Genomic DNA, 16,148 nt, shown 5'->3' with positions numbered 1-16,148 from the left:
GTGTCAAGCTTGTAGCATCATACCCAACAAGACTCAAGGCTGTAATCGCTGCAAAAGGTACATCAACAAAGTACTGATTAAAGGGTCTAAATACTTATGTAAATGTGATATTTCTGTTTTTTTTTTATATACAATTGCAAAAAATTTTGAAAAACCAGATTTTGCTTTGTCATTATCTGGTATTGTGTGTAGATTGATGAGGGGGAAATCAATTTAATCAATTTTAGAACAAGGATGTCACGTAACAAAATGTGGAAAAAGTAAATGTATCTAAATACTTTCTGAATGCCTTGTATGTTGGTCAGACATGGTTTGTCCCTGTATGTGTGTATATGTGGGTCAGACATGGTGTGTCCCTGTATGTGTGTATATGTGGGTCAGACATGGTTTGTCCCTGTATGTGTGTATATGTGGGTCAGACATGGTGTGTCCCTGTATGTGTGTATATGTGGGTCAGACATGGTGTGTCCCTGTATGTGTGTATATGTGGGTCAGACATGGTGTGTCCCTGTATGTGTGTATATGTGGGTCAGACATGGTGTGTCCCTGTATGTGTGTATATGTGGGTCAGACATGGTGTGTCCCTGTATGTGTGTATATGTGGGTCAGACATGGTGTGTCCCTGTATGTGTGTATATGTGGGTCAGACATGGTGTGTCCCTGTATGTGTGTATATGTGGGTCAGACATGGTGTGTCCCTGTATGTGTGTATATGTGGGTCAGACATGGTGTGTCCCTGTATGTGTGTATATGTGGGTCAGACATGGAGCACTTCCATACTGTAGTCTTCTGTCTCTGTGTACTGGGAGGAGTTTGTGTCTGACTGGGTGGGGGCCAGAGCCTCCTTGTGCTCCACATTGGGCTCCATGAGGGGAGGCTTCTCCAACATCTGCTTTTTACACGTCTCCGGGCGATTCTGGACGTAGATCACCCGGTTGTAGGCCTTGAGTCTTCGCCACAGCTGGATGTAGACTTTACACTGGATGTACATGAAGACCAGGCCGCCAGTGAAGCCGATGGCTACCACCACCAGTTTGGTCCAGAATGGCCACTCCAGGATACCTGTTGTTAGGGTTAAAAAAGAAAGAAAGAAAGAAAGAGAGAAAGAAAGAAGGAGAGAGAGAGAGAGATGTAAAATACATTGCAAAGAGTCACAGCCATAGATCCAGTTGAAGTCGGAAGTTTATATACACTTAGGTTGGAATCATTAACACTCCACAAATTTATTGTTAACAAACTATAGTTTTGGCAAGCTGGTTAGGACATCTACTTTGTGCATGACACAAGTAATATTTCCAACAATTGTTTACAGACAGATTATTTCACTTATAATTGACTGTACCACAATTCCAGTGGGTCAGAAGTTTACATACACTAAATTGACTGTGCCTTTAAACAGCTTGGAAAATTCCAGAAAATATGTCATGGCTTTAGAAGCTTCTGATAATTGACATAATTTGAGTCAATTGAAGGTGTACCTGAGGATCTATTTCAAGGCCTACCTTCAAACTCAGTGCCTCTTTGCTTGACATCATGGGAAAAATCAACAAAAAAAATAATTCGGTTTTTTTTCAAATTTTCAAATTGTAGACCACCACAAGTCTGGTTCATCCTTGGGAGCAATTACTAAATACCTGAAGGTACCACGTTCATCTGTACAAACAATAGTATGCAAGTATAAACACCATGGGACCACGCAGCTGTCATACCGCTCAGGAAGGAGACGCGTTCTGATGAAACATAAATAGAACTGTTTGGCCATAATGACCATCATAACGATGGTCATTATGGCCAAACAGTTCTATTTATGTTTGTAGGAAAAAGGGGGAGGCCTGCAAGCCGAAGAACACCATCCCAAACGTGAAGCACGGGGGTGGCAGCAACATGTTGTGGGGGTGCTTTGCAGCAGGAGGGACTGGTGCACTTCACAAAATAGATAGCATCAACGGGGGAGGAAAAATATGGATATTGAAGCAACATCTCAAGACATCAGTCAGGAAGTTAAAGCTTGGTTGCAAATGGGCCTTCCAAATGGACAATGACCCCAAGCATACTTCCAAAGTTGTGGCAAAATGGCTTAGGACAACAAAGTCAAGGTATTGGAGTGGCCATCACAAAGCCCTAACCTCAATCCCATAGAACATTTTTGGGCAGAACTGAAAAAGCGTGTGCGAGCAAGGAGGCCTACAAACCTGACTCAGTTACACCAGCTCTGTCAGAAGGAATGGGCCAAAATTCACCCAAGTTATTGTGGGATGCTTGTGGAAGGCTACCCAAAACGTTTGACCCAAGTTAAACTATTTAAAGGCAATGCTACCAAATACTAATTGAGTGTATGTAAACTTCTGACCTACTAGGAATGTGATGAAACTAATAAAAGCTTAAATAAATCATTCTCTCTACTATTATTTTGACATTTCACATTCTTACAATAAAGTGGTGATCCTAACTGACCTAAGACAGGGAATGTTTACTAAGATTAAATGTCAGGAATTGTGAAAAACTGAGTTTAAATGTATTTTGCTAAGGTGTATGTAAACTTCCGACTTCAACTGTATGTGCTTATCTAGGATGACGATGCTATAATAATCATTCTGTCAGGTTAAGAGATGGTGAATGGTGAAAGACGAAAGAAATGGGAGTAGATAGTTCTTACTTCCTACATGACCCTATCTCAATGAGTCTTTCCACAATTCCTTGTCCTATGTCCTTACCTCCTTCCCAAACAGATTGGAGAAGAAGGTCCAACGTTTGTCCACTCTGGCCTTCTAATGCGTTTTAAAAACATTTGACGTTTTAGTAATTTAGCAGAAACTCTTATCGAGAGCGACTTAGAAGTTAGTGCATTCATCTCAAGGTATAGACAACCACATATCACAGTCATAATAAGTCAAACTTTCCTCGCTATCAGCAAAGTCAGCTATTAAGAAAAGTGCAAGAAAGGCAAGGGTGGGTTTTCTTTTTGTCCTTGTGGGGAAGAGGGGGATTATTTGAGATGAAGGCGAGGAGAAAGGTTGAGAGGAATCAAGGAAACATGAAATGAGAATGGCACTTGACTTTTTACGGCCTCGTAACCAATTATGCTTGTACATAATGTTTCCACCGTCGTTTCCTATGAGTGAAAAGGGCTTCTGGACATCAGAACAGCAATCACTAACCTCAACTTGGATGAAGATTTCAACTTCAATGAGTCGGCGGCACAGGACATACTGCTCATTTCGGACCAGGCCTTAATCCCAGACACTTGCTAGAGAAAGAGACGGCTATATGTGGCTCGTTTTAGGAAAGTAGGCATATGTCGCACATCACTACTTCACAGGAGAGCCATTTCAAGGTAAACTTTATAATTTTTTAACTAAATGTGTTTTTGGCAGAAATGCCTTCCGGAACATGTGAACTTCCATGTGCCTTAATAACAAACTTGTTAGGAGCCTAGTTTATTTATTTTTATATATATTTATTTTATTTAAATATTTTATTTTTACCCCTTTTTCTCCCCAATTTTGTGGTATCAAATTGTTTTAGTTGCTACTATCTTGTCTCCCGTACGGTCTTGGGAGAGACGAAGGTTGAAAGTCATGCGTCCTCCGATACACAACCCAACCAAGCCGCACTGCTTCTTAACACAGCGCGCATCCAACCCGGAAGCCAGCCGCACCAATGTGTCGGAGGAAACACCGTTCACCTGGCAACCTTGGTTAGCGCGCACTGTGCCTGGTCCACCACAGGAGTCGCTGGTGCGCGATGAGACAAGGACATCCCTACCGGCCAAGCCCTCCCTAACCCGGACGATGCTAGGCCAATTGTGCGTCGCCCCACGGACCTCCCGGTCACGGCCGGTTATGACAGAGCCTGGGTGCAAACCCAGAGTCTCTGATGGCACAGCTGGCGCTGCAGTACAGCGCCCTTAACCACTGCGCCACCCGGGAGGCTATAGGAGCCTAGTTGGTTTATTATGACTGGGGGGCATTATTGAGTAGCTTGGATGAATAAGTTGCCCAAAGTAAATGGCCTGCTCCTCAGTCTCAGTTGCTAATATATGCATATTATTATTAGTATTCGATAGAAAACACTCTAAAGTTTCTAAAACTGTTTGAATGATGTCTGTGAGTATAACAGAACTCATATGGCAGGCAAAATCCTGAGGAGAAATTAAAACAGGAAGTGAGAAATCTGAGCTTGGTATGTATTCACCACAGTTCCCATTGAAATCCCCTTGAGATATTAATGATGTTGCACTTCCTAGGGCTTCCACTAGATGTCAACCGTCTATAGAAATTTGAATGAGACTTCTACTGTGTTGTGGGACTGAATGAGAGCAGAATGTATCAGGTGACTGGCACTCAGCCATTTTCTGATCACGCGCATTCCTCATGGTATCCACTTGCGTTCCAATACTCATCAAGACACAAAGGAATACTCCGGTTGGAACTTTTTTGAAGCTATATGTTAAAAACATCCTAATGATTGATTCTGTACTTAGTTTGAAATGTTTCTTCGACCTGTAATATAACTTTTTGAAGTTTTTGTCCGACGTAACGCTGACCAGAATGAGCGTTTGGATATCTATACCAAACGCGCTAACAAAAGAAGGTATTTGGACATAAACAACGGACATTATCGAACAAAACAAACATTTATTGTGGACCTGGGATTCCTGGAGTGCTTTCTGATGAAGGTCATCAAAGGTAAGGGAATATTTATCATGTAATTTCTTGTTTATGTTGACGCCAACATGGCGGCTATTTTGACTATTTTTCTGAGCGCCGTCTCAGATTATTGCATGGTTTGCTTATTCCGTAAAGTTTTTTTGAAATCAGACACAGCGGTTGCATTAAGGAGAGGTATATTTATAATTCCATGTGTATAACTTGTATTATCATCTACATTTATGATGAGTATTTCTGTTGAATGATGTGGCTATGCAAAATCACTGGATGTTTTTGGAACTAGTGAATGTAACGCGCCAATGAAAACTCATATTTTGATATAAATATGAACTATATCAAACAAAACATACATGTATTGTGTAACATGATGTCATATGAGTGTCATCTGATGAAGATCATCAAAGATTAGTGATTCATTTTATCTCTATTTTTGCTTTTTGTAACTGCTATCTTTGGCTGGAAAAAATGGCTGTGTTTATTGTTGTTTGGTGGTGACCTAACATAATCGTTTGTGGTGCTTTTGCTGAAAAGCATATTTGAAATCGGACACTGTGGTGGGATTAACAACAAGATAACCGTTAAAATGGTATAAAATACATGTATGTTTGAGGAATTTTAATTATGAGATTTTTGATGTTTTGAATTTGGCGCCCTGCTGTTGTCATATCGATCCCCTTAACGGGATTTCAGCCCTAAGAAGTTTTAACTACAGAAAAAGTCAGCAACCTTCCCCCTAGTCATGATTGGCTGAGATAATGAGTGGGCTGGACATGCTGAGAGATGAGTTCGGATTGGTCTGCCATGTAGCATGCTTCTGTCTGTCTATAACATGAGCTGGTCAGTATGTGTAGGTAATCCTATCTAATGCAACTTTTTTGGAAGTTATCATGTAGTAGAACTGCATAAGTGTTGCTCTCCACTTTCTGGAGGACTGAGTTTTAAAATCAGTGGAATTAGCATATAATAGCTAAGGAGTTGGAGAAAATTCTGGAGTTTGATTGCAAATATGCAGATGGAGTCAAAAAATAAGAAACAGATGGCTGTTGTATAAAACACCTGTCTCCGGATTACATCTTCAAACTAAGGCCAACTACGACATCCATGACAGAGAGGGAGAAGCGTCCATCCTTGTACAAGGGTAAGATAGTCTAGCTAGCTACATTTTCAGAAAGTATTTTTAATTTCAAGTTATAGCCTAATGTTAGCTAGCTAACATTGAACCTGTTTGGTTAGCTATCTGCAGATTCAGACTTTTTGTTTTCTTTTGTTCTACTGTATTATTGACTATGTTTTGTTTATTCCATGTGTAACTCTGTGTTGTTGTATGTGTCGAATTGCTACGCTTTATCTTGGCCAGGTCGCAGTTGCAAATGAGAACTTGTTCTCAACTAGCCTTCCTGGTTAAATAAAGGTGAAATAAAAAATAAATAAAAACTAAATTCATGCAGGGTAGTAACGCTCTGAGTTGGGACTATGGTTCATTGTTTAGCTAGCTAGCTACATGTCTAAACAAGTAACTATTTCAATAGAATGTTCATGATGTCACTGCGACAACTGTCAATAGATGTAGCTGGTAAATTCGCTCTGGAAATCTACCGATTTCAGAGCACTCTCGTCTGAGTCAGGGATGCAAACTACAGTAGTCACCGTTCGGCGGAATTCGCCATTTAGAATCCAAAATAGGTGATCCACGTGATTCGTGTAGATCCGATTAGAAAAGTTTGGGGGGGGGGGGGGGGGGGGGGGGGGGTTGGATCACTACTGGCTGTAAGCGAATGAGTGATGCGCGTTTGGAGCAATACTGGCTGTATCCAAGGCTCAGCCAATCATTTACAAAACAACAGAATGCAGCACTACACGTGACTGAAGAAAGAAGAGACAACCAATTTACTACAGCATCAGTGCGCATTCTGGAAAGTCAGCTTTCCAGTTACAGCAGCGTGTCCCCTGAACAATAACGAAGAGGTAACGTTAGGTGAGAAGCCTGACCACGGAGACGGGGATGAGAAGGTGATGAAGTGTACTTCATGAGCTGTAACCAAAAAACTACTGGCATTTGGAAAGTTTGAGTTGAGGGAAAAAGTGTGGTGGAACAAGTATTAGCATTTTTAAGAATCTTGCTAGCTGGATCGAATTCTCTGTTAGATAGCCAGAGAAATGTTGAGCATAATTAGCCAACTTATCTGATCAAATAATTGAGTTTATGGTGTGAAAATTAGCTTGCTAATAGTCAGATAGCTAACGTTAGCTAGCTAACGTTACAACATCAGATGAGCTAACATTAGTAACCTAACCAATTCACCATAGTATTAACTGGTATAACGACTCAAGTTATAACGCATTAGTTGCTTACGGACCCTGGCAAACTAGCTGTTAACTAATGTTTTCCCTCTACAGTATATGGTTAATTTTTTAGACTGAGAGAATTAGGTGAAATGAGGCGTTGCTTGTTAAACTAGTGGATTCAGGGATCAAGTGTAGCTGGAGCTGGGCCTGGCTTAAGCTGGTGCCACTATAGAGCTGAAAGGAACACCACACACTTTCCCGCTTTCTCACTTTTGCTGGCACATTGCAGAACAGATGTCCACAGGCAATGTCTATAGTGTCTATAATGGCCACCATGTGTGCACTATTGATGTCTATAGTGGCCACTATAATAGAGCAAAATAGAATGCCTGTTTGTTTCGTTCTATTTCTACTTTATGTTTTTTTCCCAAGTGCAATATTTATGTGTGCGGTCACAAGTGTTCTATTATAATGGCTGTCATGGCTAACTGAAATATTAGTGTATTGTTTTTTTCTCAAGACTTGAGTGTCATTTGCAGTAAAGTCTAGACAACAAATAACATTGGATTGCTTGCTTTACATTTTTTAGCTGTGAGTTGGGTTCACATTAACCACTTTTTATTTTACACACAGAGACTGATCATGTAGATCATATTCTTTGTTGTTTAATTAGTTAACCTGCATTTCCCCCTAGCATGGATTTTTTTGCATGTTTCAGTGCAACAAAAAACAGTGTCACCTTTTTGGGCCCTCAGCAGTTTGCATCCCTGCTGAGTGTACCAGAGCGCAGAATAACTGACAAAGTTACGAACAGTCAACACCTGTTGAATATGGCCGGTGTCAGTAAACGTTGGCAAAAAAGACTAATTCAATTGTTGCCAGCCGCACAGTTACAGTCACCGACGCTCTGTATAACATAAAAACAGCCTAACCAGCTCTGTTAGGGCGAGTAAAATGGTCAGTGAGCTGTTCTCTCATTTGTGTGGAAGTAGCTAGCAAGCTAGCCAACATTAGCCAGTTGGTTTGGGTGTTGACTGCAGTATTTTGACGTCTGGATGAAAAGCGTGCACAAAGTAAACTGCCTGTTACTCAGGCCCAGAAGCTAGGATATGCATATAATTGGTCGATTTGGACAGAAAACACTCTAAAGTTTCTAAAACTGTTGAAATTATGTCTGTGAGTATAACAAACTAATATGGCAGACGAAACCCCGAGAACAACCCCCCCCCCCCCCCCCCCCCCCCCCAAAAAAAAACGTTGTTTGACTTGTTTGGAAAAGTTTATTAGTAACGTTTAGGATTAATTTTGTATGTATTTTAATGGAGGGAAACTGGGTGGATTATTGACTGAAGCATGCCAGTTAAACTGAGTTTTTATGGATATAAAGAAGGACATTATCGAACAAAAGGACCATTTGTTATGTAACTGGGACCTTTTGGAGTGCCAACAGAAGAAGATCATCAAAAGTAAGGCATTTTATATATCACTATTTCTGACTTTCGTGGATTTCACCGGATGTTGGCCAGGTGGGACGCTACCGTCCCACCTGCTCATAAGAAGTTTTAAGTCAGAACGCTCGGATCAACCTGCTCATAAGAAGTTTTAAGTCAGAACGCTCGGATCAACCTTACTCCTCGGCCAGAGTGTCCAGTGTGCACTCTGAATGCTCTGATAGCAAAATGCTCTGAATTTATGAACGGACAATCTGACAACGCTCTGAGTTTCCAAATGCCCAGAGCACACTCTGGCATTCCAGTCTAAATTTTACAAAAACACCCATTGTATAAACCATTGTATAAAGTCTTGAAATCTTTGGTTGTTAAATACATAACCTCACTAAAGCTTAAGAGGATGTGAACGATGCTTAATGGGTGTAGACAAAGAAGAGCTCTCCAGTAGGCACCAAAACATTGAAGGGACATTTTCTGCAGGTCGTTCACATATAGAGGCCGACGTGCAGGTACCCTGATGAAACCATGGCAACGAGTAAATAATCCGCCTCTACCCTCTGTTTTATTAGCAAATGTATAATCACTGGAGAACAAACTGGACGAGCTTCGTTCGAGAATATCCTATCAACAGGACCCGAAGAACTGGAATATCCAATGTATTTCGGAAACTTGGCAGAACAAGGACGTATAATAGACTAGCTGGTTTTTCTATGCATCGGACAGAACAAGGTTCTGCTTGCCTGAGTTAGAAAACCTAATGTAAACCGTTGATGAGAAATTACACTGAACAAAAATATAAACGCAACATGTAAGGTCCATGTTTCATGAGCTGAAATAAAACATCCCAGAAATTTTCTACACGCAAAAAAGCGTATTTCTTTCAAATTTTGTGCACTAATTTGTTTACATCCCTGTTAATGAGGATTTCTCCTTTGCCAAGATAATCCATTTACCTGGCAGGTGTGGCATATCAAGCACCTTGTGCTGCAGACAATAAAAGACCACTCTAAAATGCGCAGTTTTGTCACACAACACAATGCAACAGATGTCGCAAGTTTTGAGGGAACGTGCAATTGGCATGCTGATAATTAAATATTAATTTCTCAACCATAATGTTGTTTTAGAGAATGTGTCAGTTCGTCTAACTGACCTCACAGCCACAGACCACGTGTATGGCGTTGTGTGGGTGAGCGGTTTGCTGTGTCAACGTTGTGAACAGAGTGCCCCATGATGGCATTGGGGTTATGGTATGGCCAGGCATAAGCTATGGACAACGAACACAATTGCATTTTATTGATGGCAATTTGAATGCACAGCGATATCGTGACGAGATCCTGAGGCACATTTTCATGCCATTCATTTGCCACCATCACCTCATGTTTCAGTATGATAATGCATGGCCCGATGTCACCCCTTGAGCCTGTTTGGGATGCTCTAGATCGACGTGTACGACAGCGTGTTCCAGTTCCCGCCAAAATCCAGCAACTTTGCAAGCCATTAAAAAAGAGTGGGACATCATTCCACAGGCCACAATCAACAGACACTCTATGCGAAGAAGGTGTCGCGCTGCATGAGGCAAATGGTGGTCACAACAGACACTGACTGGATTTCTGATCCATGCCCCTACCTTTAAAAAAACAAGGTATTTGTGACCAACAGATGCATATCTGTATTCCCAGTCATGTGAAATGCATAAATTAGGGCCTAATGAATTGATTTCAATTGACTGATTTCCTTATATGAACTGTAACTTGGTAAAATTGTTGAAATTGTTGCATGTTGGGTTTATATTTTTGTTCAGTATACTTACCAAGAGAGTTTTATCTATATTTTTTGTAGCTGCCTATTTACCACCACAAACCGATGCTGACTCTAAGACCGCACTCAACTGTGCAACTAGAGGTGAAAAAAACTCTAGATCATCTTTACTCCACACACAGAGACACATACAAATCTCTCCCTCGCCCTCCAATTGGCAAGTCTGACCATAACTCTATCCTCCTGTTTACAAGCAAAAACTCAAACAGGAAGTTCCAGTGGCGCGCTCAATGCGGAAGTGGTCCGATGAAGCGGATGCTAAGCTACAGGTTAGTTTTGCTGGCATTGAATATAGTCCGTTACAAATGGCTACCCAGCCATGAGCTGCCCAGTGATACAAGCCTACCAGATTAGCTAAATGCCTATCTATCTTAGTTTCAAGGCAAGCAACACTGAACCATGCGTGAGAGCACCAGCTGTTCCGGCTGATGTGAGTAAGACCTCTAAACAGGTTAACATTCACAAGGCCGCAGCGCTAGACGGATTACCAGGCCACACACGGCTCCAATACCATCATGATGTTTGCCGATGGCATGACGGTGGTAAGCCTGATCACCGACAACGATGAGACAGACAATATGAAGGAGGTCAGAGACCTGGCAGTGTTGTGTCAGGATAACAACCTCTCCCTCAACATCAGCAAGACAAAGGAGCTGTTTATGGACTACAGGAAATAAAGGTAGAGCACGCCCCCATTCACATTGACAGGGATATAGTGGAGCGTGTCGAGAGCTTCAAGTTCCTCGGTGTCCACATCACTAAGGATCCATCATGGTCCAAACACACAAACACAGTAATTAAGAGGGCACGACAACAGCTCTTCCCCCTCAAGAGGCTGAAAAGATTTGGCATGGGTCTTCAGATCCTCAAAAAGTTATACAGCTGCACCATTGAGAGCGTCTTGACTGGCTAGATCACCGTTTGGTATGGTAACAATTTGGCATCTGACACAAGGCGCTACAGAGGGTAGTGTGGACTGCCACCCAGTACCTCTATACCAGAAAAAGGCCCTAAAAATAATAGACTCCAGCCACCATAGACTGCACCAAGTCTGGAACCAACAGGACCCTGAACAGCTTCTATTCCCAAGCCATAAGACTGCTAAATAATTTATTAAATAGTTAACCAAATACTGTAGCTTCCCGGACAATCTGCATTGACCCGTTTTGCACTAACTTTTGTTGACGCATCACATAGCTGCTGCTACTGTTTACTATCTGTCACTTTATTCCTAGTTATATGTACATATCTACCTCAATTACCTTGTACCCCTTCACATCGACTCAGTACTGGTACCCCTGGCATATACTCAAAAAAGTTCTGGGACACTGTAAAGTCCATGGACAATAAGAGCACCTCCTCCCAGCTGCCCACTGCTCTGAGGCTAGGAAACATTGTCACCACCGATAAATCCTCTATAATTGAGAATTTCAATAAGCATTTCTCTACGGCTGGCCATGCTTTCCACATCGCTCCCCCTACCCCGGTCAACTGCCCGGCACCCTCCACAGCAACCCGCTAAAGCCCCCACCCTTTCTCCTTTACCCAAATCCAGATAGCCGATGTTCTGAAAGAGCTGCAAAATCTGGACCCCTATAAATCAGCCGGGCTAGACAATCTGGACCCTCTCTTTCTAAAATTATCTGCCAAAATTGTTGCAACCCCTATTACTAGCCTGTTCAACCTCAATTTCGTATCGTCTGAGATTCCCAAAGATTGGAAAGCTGCCGCGGTCATCCCCCTCTTCAAAGGGGGTGACACTCTAGACCCAAACTGCTACAGACCTATATCTATCCTTCCCTGTCTTTCTAAGGTCTTCGAAAGCCAAGTTAACAAACAGATTACTGACCATTTCGAATCCCACCATACCTTCTCCGCATACAATCTGGTTTCAGAGCTGGTCATGGGTGCACCTCAGCCATGCTCAAGGTTCTAAACGACATCATAACCGCCATCGATAAGAGACATTACTGTGCAGCCGTATTCATTGACCTGGCCAAGGCTTTCGACTCTGTCAATCACAACATTCTTATTGGTAGCCTTGGTTTCTCAAATGATTGCCTCGCCTGGTTTACCAACTACTTCTCTGATAGAGTTCAGTGTGTCAAATCGGAGGGTCTGTTGTCTGGACCTCTGACATTCTCTATGGGTGTGCCACAGGGTTAAATTCTCGGGCCCACTCTCTTTTCTGTATACATCAATGATGTTGCTCTTGCTGCTGGTGATTCTCTGATCCACCTCCACGCAGACGACACCATTCTGTATACTTCTGGCCCCTCCTTGGACACTGTGTTAACTAACCTCCAGACGAGCTTCAATGCCATACAACTCTCCTTCTGTGGCCTCCAACTGCTCTTAAACGCAAGTAAAACTAAATGCATGCTTTTCAATCGATCGCTGCCCGCACCTGCTCGCCCGTCCAGCATCACTACTCTGGACGGCTCTGACTTAGAATATGTGGACAACTACAAATACCTGGGTGTCTGGTTAGACTGTAAACTCTCCTTCCAGACTCACATTAAGCATCTCCAATCCAAAATTAAATCTAGAATCAGCTTCCTATATTGCAACAAAGCATCCTTCACTCATGCTGCCAAACATACCCTCGTAAAACTGACCATCCTACCGATCCTCGACTTCGGTGATGTCATCTATAAAATAGCCTCCAACACTCTACTCAACAAACTGGATGCAGTCTATCACAGTGCCATCCGTTTTGTCACCAAAGACCCATACACTACCCACCATTGCGACCTCGTCGCCAAACCCACTGGCTACAGGTTATCAACAAGTCTCTGCTAGGTAAAGCCCCACCTTATCTCAGCTCACTGGTCACCATAGCAGCACCCACTCGTAGCATGCGCTCCAGCAGGTATATCTCACTGGTCACCCCCAAAGCCAATTCCTCCTTTGGTCGTCTTTCCTTCCAGTTCTCTGCTGCCCATAACTGAAACGAATTGCAAAAATCTCTGAAGCTGGAGACTCACATCTCCCTCACTAGCTTTAAGCACAATCTGTCAGAGCATTTTACAGATCACTGCACCTGTACTTAGCCTATCTGTAAACAGCCCATCTATCTACCTACCTCATCCCCATACTGGTATTTATTTATTTATTTTGCTCCTTTGCACCCCAGTTTCTCTACCTGCACATTCATCTTCTGCCGATCTACCATTCCAGTTTTTAATTGCTATATTGTAATTACTTCGCCACCATGGCCTATTTATTTCCTTAATTTACATAATTTGCACTCTAGCTAACATTGAACCTGTTTGGTTAGCTATCTGCAGATTCAGAATTTTATTTTGTTCTACTGTATTATTGACTGTATGTTTTGTTTATTCCATGTGTAACTCTGTGTTGTTGTATTGTATTATTGACTGTATGTTTGTTTATTCCATGTGTAACTCTGTGTTGTTGTATGTGTCGAGTTGCTACGCTTTATCTTGGCCAGGTCGCAGTTGCAAATGAGAACTTGTTCTCAACTAGCCTACCTGGTTAAATAACGGTGAAATAAATAAAATAAATAAATAGCCAAGTTATTACCTCATACTCCTTCACATCAACTCAGTACTGGTACCCCTGGCATATAGCCAAGTTATTACCTCGTACCCCTTCACATCGACTCAGTACTGGTACCCCTGGCATATAGCCAAGTTATTACCTCGTATGCCTTCACATCGACTCAGTACTGGTACCCCTGGAATATATCCAAGTTATTACCTCGTACCCCTTCACATCGACTCAGTACCGGTACCCCTGGCATATAGCCAAGTTATTACCTCGTACCCCTTCACATAGACTCAGTACTGGTACCCCTGGCATATAGCCAAGTTATTACCTCGTACCCCTTCACATCGACTCAGTACTGGTACCCCTGGAATATATCCAAGTTATTACCTCGTACCCCTTCACATCGACTCAGTACTGGTACCCCTGGCATATAGCCAAGTTATTACCTCGTACCCCTTCACATCGACTCAGTACTGATACCCCTGGCATATAGCCAAGTTATTACCTCGTACCCCTTCACATCGACTCAGTACTGGTACCCCTGGCATATAGCCAAGTTATTACCTCGTACCCCTTCACATCGACTCAGTACTGGTGCCCCTGGCATATAGCCAAGTTATTACCTCGTACCCCTTCACATCGACTCAGTACTGGTACCCCTGGCATATAGCCAAGTTATTACCTCGTACCCCTTCACATCGACTCAGTACTGGTACCCCTGGCATATAGCCAAGTTATTACCTCGTACCCCTTCACATCGACTCAGTACTGGTACCCCTGGCATATAGCCAAGTTATTACCTCGTACCCCTTCACATCGACTCAGTACTGGTACCCCTGGCATATAGCCAAGTTATTACCTCGTACCCCTTCACATCGACTCAGTACTGGTACCCCTGGCATATAGCCAAGTTATTACCTCGTACCCCTTCACATCGACTCAGTACTGGTACCCCTGGCATATAGCCAAGTTATTACCTCGTACCCCTTCACATCGACTCAGTACTGGTACCCCTGGCATATAGCCATGTTATCGGTACTCATTGTGTATCTATTATTACTTGATTTACTTTTCTATTATTTCTCTATTTTCTCTTTCTCTGTATTGTTGGGAAAGGCTCGTGAGGAAGCATTCCACTGTTAGTTCACATGTTGTTTACGAAGCATGTGACAAATAAAATGTGATTTGAAATGAGAGAAAGACCTACACACCAGAGCCCAGTCTCACAGGAAATGACATAAAACAGGGTTAAAGGTCAAAGGTGAAAAATTTACCTGGGATTCTTCCGGCTGCATGGGTGAAGAGGTTGTCATTACAAAGTATTACCAGTGACAGAGAGAGAGAGAGAGAGAGAGAGAGAGAACAGATGATTGAATGTACACTATACAGTATAACATGCCAGTATACTCCCTAGTCAAACTCGTGAAAACAGATGGTGGTTCTCTCTCTCCCATCCTTTCTCCTTTTTTAAATTGAACCTTTATTTAACTAGGCAAGTCAGTTAAGAACAAATTCTTATTTACAATGATGGCCTAGGAACAGTGGGTTAACTGCCTTTTTTACCTTGTCAGCTTGGGGATTTGATCTAGCAACCTTTCGCTTACTGGCCCAACACTCTAACCACTAGGCTACCTGCCGCTCCTTACCAGTACAATAACATCTTAACAGACCCAGAAAAAACGTCCTAATTGTCTTGCGCCATGCTGAGAGTACTAGCTGCCATATGACTTGATGTAAGAAGACAGTGAAAGAGATACACTGGCCTGTTATTACGGATGGGTACTAACTATTATAACGATCAGAGCAGAAACACAACATGTCAATCTGTGTGAACGGGCATGACCCGAGAGAGTGTGTGTATATGTGTCATTTTGTACGGTACTAGAATTGTGTATTGTGTTTTTGCCGTCACTGTATTAAGTGAAGGGTGTTGTGGTGCTTTTGGCGTGCACTGTCCATGCTGAGGGGTGTGTGGCTGTTCTAAGGTGTGTAGTGGTGTTTTTAGCATGCAGTGAAAGAATTGAAGAGTATGTGGTGTGCAGTGTCCATGCTGAAGGGTGTTATGGTGGTTTTGTGCTAACCTGCTCTGATCTCGTCTGCAGTGCGGTCGATGAGCACGTAGAGGGACCACACCACGCAGGTGATGGCGATGACATGGAACGTCACAGAACAAATGATCTTCCTCCTCTCACTAGACGTCATCTGGAGCTTCTCCCACTGAGAGAGGGAGAGAGAGAGAGAGAGAGAGAGAGAGAGAGAAAAACAAAAGAGGTCAAGTCAGACCCACACATGCACACACACTCAAAGACTCCATTGTGTTCTTTTGGACAGGGTTTGGGCGATTGACTATCAATGGACTTTTGCAGTCTGGCAAAAAATTCCCTCTTCAGAAGCTGCTTAAACTGAGTGC

The 16,148-nt window shown here is 42.5% G+C and overlaps 1 protein-coding gene across 2 annotated transcripts in view; it reads right to left on the bottom strand.

Moving 5' to 3' along the window:
- Nucleotides 1-632: 632 nt before the first annotated feature.
- Nucleotides 633-16,148, bottom strand: part of LOC110530763 (E3 ubiquitin-protein ligase MARCHF8) — a 156,555-nt gene continuing 141,039 nt past the window's right edge. The window contains exons 6-8 of one of the 2 annotated variants that reach the window (XM_036987107.1): nt 15,820-15,955; nt 15,013-15,027; nt 633-1,062 (exon numbers count right to left, since the gene is read on the bottom strand). In XM_036987107.1, the coding sequence (XP_036843002.1) occupies nt 758-1,062; nt 15,013-15,027; nt 15,820-15,955 (456 nt within the window). In that variant the 3' untranslated portion in view covers nt 633-757. The remainder of the gene's footprint in view (nt 1,063-15,012; nt 15,028-15,819; nt 15,956-16,148) is intronic. The other variant, XM_036987108.1, reaches the window with a different exon arrangement.

This window comes from Oncorhynchus mykiss, chromosome 1 (assembly GCF_013265735.2).
Source record: "Oncorhynchus mykiss isolate Arlee chromosome 1, USDA_OmykA_1.1, whole genome shotgun sequence".
Lineage (NCBI taxonomy): Eukaryota > Metazoa > Chordata > Actinopteri > Salmoniformes > Salmonidae > Oncorhynchus > Oncorhynchus mykiss.
Note: the sequence above shows the minus strand (reverse complement) of the source record. Positions and strands in the feature narration are given on the sequence as shown.